This window comes from Colias eurytheme, chromosome 1 (assembly GCF_061535395.1).
Source record: "Colias eurytheme isolate Ceu_HAF_F1 chromosome 1, ilColEury1 Martin Lab GWU primary, whole genome shotgun sequence".
Taxonomy (NCBI): Eukaryota; Metazoa; Arthropoda; class Insecta; order Lepidoptera; family Pieridae; genus Colias; species Colias eurytheme.
In genome coordinates, this window is record NC_142980.1 from 3,233,040 (window position 1) to 3,245,199 (window position 12,160).

Sequence of the window (12,160 nt, forward strand, 5' to 3'; positions counted from 1 at the left end):
TGCTAGGAAATACATATATACTTAAGTAATTTTTGCAAACATTTTATTTAGTTTATGTTCTCCTAAATTTTAACATTTACTTCTTTTATAAGTTTTATATTTAATTGCATTTTTACTACAATCCATTTTATGATATAATAATCGTCAACACACCTAACTATGCTGAAAACAAATATATTCCCAAATTACCTATGGAATTTTAAAGCATGTAGAAAATAAGCAAAGCAAAATGATTTTAAACATCCCGCTCAACACGATTCACGAACTAACCGCGTTACAATATTTCAAATCTCACGTACGACGTAAAATACACTTCAATTATCGGAAAAGTTGCAAAATGTCGCACTTATTCAAACTTTGCGGTTTCACGGCAGACGTCCGGACATAGTCCATTACATTATAGCATCGCTAGATTAATTTATCGGGCTTTTACTGGCATCGAATTTCAGAATCAAAGTTAAATCGGAACACGGTGGAGTGAAGACTAAAGTTATTAAACGGGGAGCACCTGGCTAGTTTCTGCTACTTGTTAATTAGGACATGTTAACTCCGACACGCGAACAGCCTCTGCGGCGGGACCACGAACTTGAGCAAACTAGTGGTTGGTAATTATCGGCGTATACCATAACTATGTACGACTCAAATGCCATTGTAGAATTAGATGGTCACTTGATCTCTTATTTCTAGGCTAAAATTTGGCTAATAGGTAATATTCTATTATCTGATGACTATTATAGATAATAGTATAACATGTTTTGTTTTGGTTTCTCCATAGTTACGAATGTAGGTACTACGTAAGAGGAACAACACAATGACTGCACAATCTCAAATCTGCACCTGCGAATCCAGTAATTGAAGAGTGCCCAATCTTCATTCTGTGTAATTATTTTATTGTTTCAATTTAATTTAAAGGCTTTGTATCTAGGGTGAAACAATTGTTTCTTAATTAGTTCAACTAATAAGTAATTTTTAATGCGAAGTTTAGTTTATAAAATAACACACAGAGTCCTAGCATGGTTCTTAGGTGGTATAATCATCATCACTGTATACTAATTAGTATAAAACAAAGTAGCTTTCTCTGTCTCTATATCCCTGTGTATATGTTACGGCTAAAGGTAGGTGAGAACATAAACTTAAGATTAGCCGGCTAAACTTAGGTTTATATTCGACGAGGTGTTAATGTTAGTTTGTTCTATCTTTAGCCGGCTAAACTTAAGTGTAACCGCAGGCCCGTGGCTAAAAATGTCGGGGTGGGTAGATTTGGTTACTATAATACATGTAAGGAACAGGGCGAGTGTTTTCTGGCACTTCGCCGGCTGCTGCCGCAGCACGCTCGCTGCGCTCGCTCGGCTCGTGCGGGTCTTAAGAGTTCTAACCTAACCTAACCTAGCCACCAGCTTTCTGCCCTGAGTCGGGGTGGGTAGATTTGGTTACTATAATACATGTAAGGAACAGGGCGAGTGTTTTCTGGCACTGTGCGGGCCCCTCAAGCCCTCCACCGGCCCGGCGCTAACCAAGTCTACCCACCCCGACATTTTTAGCCACGGGCCTGCGGTTACACTTAAGTTTAGCCGGCTAAAGATAGAACAAACTAACATTAACACCTCGTCGAAAATAAACCTAAGTTTAGCAGGCTAATCTTAAGTTTATGTTCTCACCTACCTTTAGCCGTGACATATATATTTTAAAACCACGCATCGTATTTTGACACCTTATTTAAACAGATAGAGGTATAATTTATTAGGTTTTCGACAAAGCGGGCGAAGCCGCGGGTGCAAAGCTAATACCAAATAATATGTAGGCTTCTACAACCGTTAAAGTTTAACTTAACTAGGTAACCGTACACTCGCGTCTTGCACGTAAACTTTACAAACTTCGGCAGATGTGCAGATATCTCGTCAAGTGTTAAGGTCTAATTATCTCAACTTGCAACTGATGAACTTTAGTTTGATGCTTTTCCGAAATTTAATGATGTTCCGTTTTTAATCATTTTTTACTTGTGTGTATCATTCTCGTTCATTTCATTCGCTTTTCATTCACTCATTCGTCGTATCTATTGGCTAGCGTGGATCAAGAATGGTCATGTTGGTTGCAGTAATTGAACAACTACCTACTTTTACGGTCAGCTTTGCTCTGATGCATTTTAAGATTAGGTTATTTCAACTTTGTCTAAAAATGACATATTTAGGAACGAAAAGCCCTCAATTGCGTTTCTCTGGATGTTTTTAAATAATTTTAACGTATCTACCTAGTTATATATATTGCATATTAAAATCTGTACCTGTGCTAAACAAATGCGACGATTCAAAAGCATTTACTGCTAAAGCTAAGTTGAATAAATGAGTGTTTGACTTTAACTAATAAAGGCGAAACTTTTACTAGCAATGAGGATATTTGTCATTCCGTCACTTTAAAGCAGACTGAATTTGCTAGAGTGATGTTTTATAAATGCGGTAGCTAGGTAGCTAATTAGTAAGGCTTTAGTCTAGATAAGATTGTTGTATGGATGTTGTTCTGGAAGGAAGATGGTTAAACATATAAATAGTTACCACCTAAGATTTATTACTACCTACCTAATTAGTGGTAAAGACTGAATAAAACTATTTAAATTGACACTTAATTAATTCCTGGTTCCTCGTAACATACTAGCATATTCGACGTAATTATTTCCAATACCAAGAAAATGAAGCCACTAGAAGCGAGCATTCGTTAACAGTTTTCATTGGGTACACAGAATTTCATTTAAAAAGGGTTCTTTGAACTACTTAAAGGCTATTTATATTTCATCAATCATCAAACTTTTATCAGCTAGGAGCAATTTCTAGAAATTAATAATTTAATTTACCTAGTATTTTTTCAATACGTTGCCGATGAATAGAACATCGACGAACTGCTACTGCTAACTCCTACACTTTTTCAACTCACATTCGCAAGTCAGCTAGAAACAAAAGTTTCAAAGTAAATATAACTTAGTACTTTCAAGAAATAGAAGTTTTGATTGATTTAAAAGTTTCAGCCCAGTACCTAGATGCCCAGTCGGTCAATTTAATCAAGATGCGGTGGAGTCCAGGCAAGGAAATAAACAAACTTGTTTATGAAATTCGCGAGATAAATTGAAAATATTTAACCACTATATTTTACTCTCTTTATAAGATAGAGGTTCCAATTCATACATTGCAAACGCAGGCTGAACCCTTCGAGTTTTATCAAAATAATGTACTAAGTATTATACACATTAAAAAGGTCTACAGAAAAGTCCGCGATGGTATATGTCTATCTCTTATGGATAAACCACAATAACTTTTTTTTGTTTTTTTACGACAAATAATGGCTAATTTTCGAAACGATTTTAACCAATACAGCATTAATCCTTAACCAATTAAATACCTTGAATACATTGTTCATTTAATATAGATCTATATGGCCCTTTACACCGTATGATTTAAGTGAATATTTTCGAAGATATTACAGATTTAAAAATTGCGGGACGTACCGTTTGCGGTATTTTTTATCTACGATTTTCTGTAGATTGACACTTTTAAAAATTCGTTATATCTTTTGAATGGAATATCCAATTTTTTTCATTGAAAAAGTGTTTCGCTGGTATTGAAATAGTCTATAATAAAACATCATTTAATGGGATAAGGATCAATATATTATGTGTATGGATAACATGGTTTGATTACTGTCGGCACTTCTATTTACTTTGAAAACGTAAAAAAGTTGTTGTAGTAACATAACTACTGAAGATGGACATAATATTATGGTATCGCGGAATTTTTTGTAGATATTGATCCATTCTATAATACCGTAGAACATTTTTTTTTCTATCTTCAATAGATTCCGCAGCGCACGCGATGACAGAAGTTTTATTGCGGAATTTTTTACACCTTGGGTTGCATTATTGCATTTTTGGTAAGGATCTCTAATTTTTTTGAAAATGCAATATAGCCTATGTTGCTCAGTGAAGATGCAGCTTTCTAATGGTGAAAGAATTTTTGAAATCGGTCCAGTAGTTTATGCGTGAAAACCATACATACATACATACATAATTACAAACCCTTCCTCTTTATAATATTAGTATAGATACCCGTGCGAAGCCGGAGCGGGCCGCTATGTTTTTATATTATGTACAACGTTCACAGTTTTTCTGTAGTGTATTTAGTATCAGGCATCAGCATTGCACCCGTGCGAAGCCGGGGCGGGTCGCTAGTACTTCTAATAATTTATACGAATTGCTTATTGTGAAAACGACAAAATTAATCACAGTGTACGTAATGTGTGCATATGTATAATATTATATTATAAGTTATTGGAATTACATGCCATGCAGTTCAGATTAATTGATCGTTTTGTATCAAAGTATGAAGCTTTGAATGAAATGTTGTGTTTATTCTTACTCAGACGCTCGATTCCCATACGAATGTTAATTATTTTTTGGTAAATTGCTTTCAATCAAGTTCTACTGTGATTTTTATTGGAAAGATATTGCCGAAACGTATCAATGTTGAACTATTTTAGTGTTTGTGTATTTAAAAGTAATTAAAATATTGATATTCCATATAGATATGGAAACGCATCAATACGCGAAACTAAATTGTGTGTATGTCGTGGCCATATCGTAGATTTGCTCATTTCATGATATGATCGATCATTTCACGAAATGGTCGCATTTCATGAAATGGCCAACATAGTTTGATCAGATCGTTAAATCGTCAACGTTTCACGATTTGGTCATCCACATTTGGCCAGATCGTATAAAATATATTAGTCCATAAAATATTGAAAAAATTCAGAATATTCTAAAAATCGGCGAATGCCAGAAGCGAATCGTTTTTGCAATAGAAAACAGGTTAGGTTAGGTTAGACTTTGATAAACAACGCACGAGCCGAGCGAGCAAAGCGAGCGTGCCGCGGCAGCGGCCGGCGAGTGCCAGAAGCGGATCGCTTTTTAAAAAATGTTGTGTGGTTTTATGAAACCACGGTAAAAGTGAAACTGTTCGAACGGTTCCGAACACTGCTTTGTGTAGCGCATGTCGCGTGACGGTCGGCTGCCGAGTAGGTATACCTACCCGGCAGCCGCGATACACGTGACATGCGCTACACAGACCAAAAAGTTTGAGACGATGTAATAAAAGTTTCACTTTAAAAACAAACAATTATAATAATATAGTAGGATATATAAATATATAGCCTAAAAGAAAAAATGCGTCTTAAATTATTTTATTTAAGACGCATTTTTTCTTCAATACATATAAGATATCCACATTTTCCATAGTACTCGAACCTCTTCGTCGTAAATTGTTTGCTATGACTTTCTTCACGAATTATCAAGTTTTTAACTCCGAATAATTAAATTTTCGCCAGCGGCCGCCATTTTTTCACATAAACACAGCTTGCAGCGCCTCTACCAATGATTAATGTAACTATTTTACGATATGATCAAACAATTGTGATCATTTCATGAAAAAACCGCGCGTTTAGTTTGCCATATCGTGAAACGATTTCTTATCATTGATCTGTTCAATCCACATCATGATGTGGCCAAACTAAATTGGCCATTTCACGAAATGCGACCATTTCGTGAAATGGCCAATCATTTCATGAAATGAGCAAATGTACGATATGGCCACGACATATACATAATAGATCGTACATATACATTCTGGCTTCTGCAATGTTCCGAGATTAATATAGTAGTCATGGAGTATCATAAGTTCTATAAAATCATTAGTAGTAATCATAAGTAATTTATGAACTGAAGATCGTCTCATAATCAACATATGAAAAGAATCCATAAGAAAATATTAATATAACCTCACAAGCGGATTAGATTAGCCGATGTCTCGATGCGTACTTACTACGTTTTTTATAGTGGAGCATGCATTTAGGCATACCCAGGGCACTCGGGGGAAGAGCCATGGGTTATGTCGGACTCACCCTGCTGAGTGCAGGGTCCTACCGACTAAACTCCACTGTGTTCCGCCGCGCCGTGCCGCTTTATTGACGGGGCCGCGGGTATTCGGTAGAACCGCGTCCGCAGACCCGTCAGCGGCAGCCTATCTCCAGGCCCAACGCGAAAGTGGCGGGAGGCCGCCAGGTCTACCTTCCTGGGGGGGCGGCGTGAGTGGAACACTTCTCACGCCGCCTCTCCGCACCGGATGATGGATTATGTCTCGATGCGTACCTTTTTTTTTTTATAGTGGAGAATGCATTTAGGCATATCCAGGGCACTCGGGGGAAGAAACCCTGGGTTATGTCGGACTCACCCTGCTGAGTGCAGGGTCCTACCGACTAAACTCCACTGTGTTCCGCCGTGCCGCTTTATTGATGGGGCCGCGGGTATTCGGTAGAACCGCGTCCGCAGACCCGTCAGCGGCAGCCTGTCTCCAGGCCCAACGCGAAAGTGGCGGGAGGCCGCCAGGTCTACCTTCCTGGGGGGCGGCGTGAGTGGAACACTTCTCACGCCGCCTCTCCGCACCGGATGATGGATTATGTCTCCATGCGTACCTACGCCAAGTGGCAATACAATATAAATAAATGAAATCAAAGTTTATATTGTAAAACATTGTGGAAATATAATAAAGTGCTGTGCTTCGAGCTACATATTATTATAATGTTGCTTTTACTACGTATGTCATGTACCCACAGCATGTACCTATCTCATCAACTTATGATTTTGATTAAGGAAAAATTTTTCATTATTTTTTATTGACTTCCTGTTTTCAAAATTACGAAGGTGAACAGAAATGACTGTATATATTTATTATTTTTATATGAATTAGGTATCTATAGTTTTAAATGTGATGTCTCTGCAGTTTTCCAGATTATCATCTTTGTTGATGTCAAAAGTCAAGCAAATAATCAACAACATAATGGATTTACCCAACAAAATGAACCATCATACCTACTACTTATTATCCTGATCAGATTGTTAGATTGAATAGAAATGTACCAGGATAAAATAAGTAATGAATTATATTAACTCCTAGAGATAGTCGATAAATGGGCTATCTAACACCGAAGGAATTTTCATATCGGATCAGTAGTTCCTCAGATTAGCGCGTTCAAACAAACAAACTCTTCATCTTTATAATATTAGTATAGATAATTGCGTCGTTGTAAATTACAACTACTTATACTATCATCATACCTATAATACAATATTTACTGCAAATAATAATACCACTACAAAAGTAATTTTCACATTCATTACTAAACCATACGAACAACCATTAAAAATACATGAATCGCAAATAAAACTATTTTTCAAACGATTTGTCGAGTTTAATTACGAACAAACAAATCTTGCAACGTGGCCTGCGGTATCGAATGCAATCTAAAATTGTTTAGTCCAGTCCCAACGGCATGGAGTTGCGAATGGTACCACTCTTTGCGACGAAGAAATACATAAATTTATAAATTGTAAGTGTTGACAAGATTGTAATGGAAAATATTAAGATTTTTATTAGAGATTTATTAAATAAAATTAGGCTATTCAAAAATAGCCAAAGAGATACTTTAAATCTTTAAAGAGGTATTTGTTACACATTAAAAATGTATTTAAAGAAACAGCGAACATCTACAATCTACATTATAGAACCATGCCAACTTTATTTTTGCATGCAAGTACTTCTTAAACGAATAACTGTGTTGTTATATAAATTAAAATAAAAATATTTTTATTACACAATAAACTAAGCAATTACTTAAGGTTCCATACTGATATGTCGTGTCTTATTAGGAGGCATATGTCCTGGAAGTCATAGCTAAATTAATTTCCTACTTAGCAAGCGTACTTCCTCTAAACCGACATTGCCAAAAGTGAAACAAGGTTCTCCATTAGTATAATAAATTATAATTATTTGCAACAAGTCATTTTATTCCTGAATGTCGTATATGTATATAAGGTATACTTTCAAAAAACAAAACAAAACCTAGGTAGCCCTAAAGTTATAAAAGTGATATGATATAAAATAAACATCCCAAACGTAAACGTGCACTAGATCTCTGAATTAAGTAAAATAGTAAAATAAATAAAATAGTAATTAAAACGCTAGTGCAGCGGGTAAAACAAATTAACCTTGTACATGTCGTGGCCTGGCCAAATGTCGATGACCAAATCGTGAAACGTTGACGATTTAACGATCTGATCAAACTATGTTGGCCATTTCATGAAATGAGCAAATCTACGATATGGCCACGACATATACATCTTTATCTAGTTTGTTTGTTTAAACGCGGTAATCTCAAGAACAATTGGCAGGATTAGAAAAATATTTTAATATATAAATAAATATTTCAGGACAATTTTCACACACGGCACCATCTGATCCCATACTAAGCTTTCGCTTGTGTTATGGAAACCAGATGGCTGATAAACATATAACATATAATTTTTAAATAAATACTTATATAGATAATTAACACCCAGACAGAGCAAACATCATTCATCACACAAATATTTGCCCTCGGTGGGAATCGAACCCACGACCTCTGGCTTGGAAGGCAGGGCCACTACCAACCAAGCCAACCGGTCAGTCAAATTTTGATTTCAAAATTAATGTTAATCAAGATGGAAGAATTTACACCATGTCAATCAATCTCTAAGCAAAGAAAATACATAATAATTATTATAATTCATTTATTTATTAAATAATAGATTAAAAAATTAAAAACTATTCACTTATATGTATAGACATTTTATGTTTAAAAATTACATTTTATATTTAAATAACTATTCACACATATAGACATTTTAAAAGCACGGTATAAATACAAGTAACTTATTTAATGACATACTTTAAAAATTGTACTTTATTAAAAAAAAATATACACAACATTAGGGCCTGTTCAGTGCACGGACGGTCCGCGTCGCACTGAATCGGGCCTTAGTTGTGTAATTTATGTGATATCAAAATTCAAATATGTATTTTGTATTTTAGTAAAAACTTTTTGGGATATAGTCTATATTGGTTCTTTTGTCAACCATGGATAAGTATTTCACTTCCGATAGTATTTTTGATGGTATGTTTTGTGAATTGTTATATAGTTTCAATGGTTCCTTGTATGCAAACGTAGGTGATGCCAGCAAAAGGACAGCTTTTCTCTGAATTGCGCAGACGTTGTAAAAATTTGACTGCTTTTCTATTTCTTCAAACCTGAAAAAGAGATGTTTTTTAATTTAGAACAGTTATTGGATTTTCTCGGAATCATTTTTCGTTTGATTTTGGCAAGATAGAACAAGATTATGAAATATCTTGATAGTATTTTAACTCATATGCCTGGTATGCCAGTATTTTCCTAATTAACAGAAACTTGTAAAAACCTAGCAGTGTACAACAAAAATACATATCATAAAATTACAGCAACTTAGACTTATTACTTATTAGTAGATACATTATCTTATTTTAATATAAAAATATCATCACTCCAACAATAATATCAGACACCACCAAATCTCTGGTAATATACTCACACTGGACATGTTTCCAGTTTAAGAAATATATCTTGTTTCCTCAGCAAAATGACGGCATTTCGTACTGCCGCAGCGCCTATCACAGAGGGGTATTCATCCAACATCCCCATATCTAGTATCATCCCACACATACAGATGAATGTCGCCGCCAATTCAATGTCAGGATCATCACCACTGCACCACAATGAAAGATAGGTTACAAATTCTTGAGGTAGCACCGGTTGAGAAGGCATTTTCTGTAAAATATGTTCAGTGTCAGTAGGTACTTTATTTATAGAAGAATTTTTTCTGTATAAATCATTAAAAAAGACGTTTTACAATATATATAACTATGTATAAGGCATTAAGTAAGACAAATTGCATTGTTATTTTGTAAGATTTTTACTGTATGTGTACAAAAAGTTTTAAAGTAAAGTTTAAAGTTATCTTGATAGAAAAATAGATACAATTAATAAATGTTTTTGCCAGCAAAATTACATAGCATTCAATCAATTCATTTAAAGTCTACGAGACGTACAAAAATAATTAAATAGCAAACGATTCATTGTAAAAATCATTGTATCAATATTTATATATAATGCTGGTTCTATAGTCTACTCATACAATCTAAAAATGAATGATATCAGAGTACATACCAAGTTTTTTAGAATCATTGTTTCAGCTTTAAGAAGATGTTTGGCGGTAAATGCATGATTCGAACATTTCACCAACTCATGAGAAGTTGTTTCTGGGCCATGTATTTTCTGGGCTATCCAAAAACAGGCAGTTGCAAATACATGTAAGTTTTTTACAGGCACTTGGCCAACTGCTAATACTGAATCCAAATACCAAGTTGCTGTTTGAATTGTTGCTGGATTACCACCAGCACCCTAGATAATAAAAAAATAATACATTTATTTTTATTTGATTTTCTATTAGCTAGTTAGTTAATGATTAAAAAAGTCTTTCAATAATCGTTGTTCAATAATGTTTAACTTTAGAATTTTCAGTATAATCCAGTCACCAAATTATAACATAAATAAAGAAATTCTTATGAATTATTTTCCAATCATATTCTACTTACATTGACTTTTAATAACCAATTCAATATACACGCTCTAGTAGTATTTGGTGTCGTAAAGTGTTTAGGCCACTTCTTTTCTTTAGTAATCAGATAAGTAAATATCTCCTTTGCATATTCTGGTGGAAATGAATCTTTGTATGTTCTTATTGCTGAAAATCAATATTACTTATAAATACAAAAATAGAATAAATATCACAGATACCATAAATATAAATAGTAATGGATTTATTCAATCCGATTTCAAAATGATAACTTGATTAAATCTTTAAAAATAAAATGAAGTTAGGTCAGTTACACTTGTTATACCTAGTACCCCCAACGAATGTACAATTTTTATTAGATTTAGTTGGTTTTTATTTATAGTATATGTATTATAATTTTTTGTATTACTTACAAAGTTCACTCTTTGCGGGACACTGCAAACGACCTGGTAATTCTATGCTGTGGAGTCGTTTTGGACTTTTCTTAATGTTTTTTGTCTGACTAGATCCAAAAAGACTGGGTGAGGCAGGCGTACTAGTCTTTTTTAAATTATTTATACCTAAACAATTTCTGAAGTCGTTTTTACTAAAATATTTAATGTTTTCGCTGCTACCTGCTATCTCATCGACGTCATCATCGGAATCGGCTATATAAATAACATTATTGTTCAGGTCATCCTTAAAAACGTCAATATTCGAATTTAAATCTTTTTGATTATCGCGTACTGTGACGTGTCTTGAAATGAGTGTTAAACTTCTTGATCTTCTTAATGTATATTTCTTTTCCACTGGCTTGTTAGCATCTCTCTTTATATCTTGGTTTGGTACATTTGATGCCTGGGCATGCAGAGTGTTTAATGGACGCCTTTCATTTTCCGAATTTTGTTTTATTACTATCTTCTTAGAAATTCCCCCCAATGGATTCAAGGCTAATGGGATTTTCGATTTAAGTATGAATTTAGTTTCATTTTCTTTGTTAGATGCCATTATAATCTGACTTATTACTTAAATTATATAAAACAACCGACTCCACCCAGCGCAGCCGTTAGATTGTTTTAAGTAACGTTATGTCTCAGTTCTATTTAATTTATTTCAATCTACCTTCTATCATCACTCGGGATGAACGTTATTATAAGTAATTATAATTAATAAAGGAGAATGGTGGTATCGGTAAAATTTTTGTTGTGCCACGTATTCGTGATATCGTTATGTTTGTATTTATAATGATCATATGTATCACTATTAAATTTTAATTATACCGAATAAATAGAAATAAAAGTAAAAGATTTTGTTTTGAAAGATATATCTATCTCTCTCTTGCAATATTGCTTGCAGTGTTGCTACTCTCGTAAATTGATAATACTTACTACAATATACAAGAACAATAATTACGACGCAATTATTTTCAACTAGCGGTGCGCCCCGGCTTCGCCCGTGGTACATATTTATGTTTTCTCTACATAAGAACCATCCTGGTACTTCAAGGAATATAATAAAAAAAGAATTATCGAAATCGGTCCACCCGTTCTCGAGTTATGCGCTTACCAACACATTTTGCGATTCATTTTTATATATAAGAGATTAAAACGGTAAAATATAATGGCATCTAACAAAGAAAATGAGACTAAATTCATACTT

The 12,160-nt window shown here is 34.3% G+C and overlaps 1 protein-coding gene across 1 annotated transcript; it reads right to left on the reverse strand.

Moving 5' to 3' along the window:
- Positions 1-8,941: 8,941 nt before the first annotated feature.
- Positions 8,942-11,509, reverse strand: LOC149910930 (uncharacterized). Its single transcript, XM_090106988.1, has 5 exons — positions 10,936-11,509; positions 10,542-10,690; positions 10,114-10,347; positions 9,479-9,714; positions 8,942-9,161 (listed from the first exon to the last, which is right to left on the reverse strand). Exons 1-5 carry the CDS (start codon positions 11,507-11,509, stop codon positions 8,942-8,944), a joined length of 1,413 nt encoding a protein of 470 aa, XP_089963114.1.
- Positions 11,510-12,160: the final 651 nt, after the last annotated feature.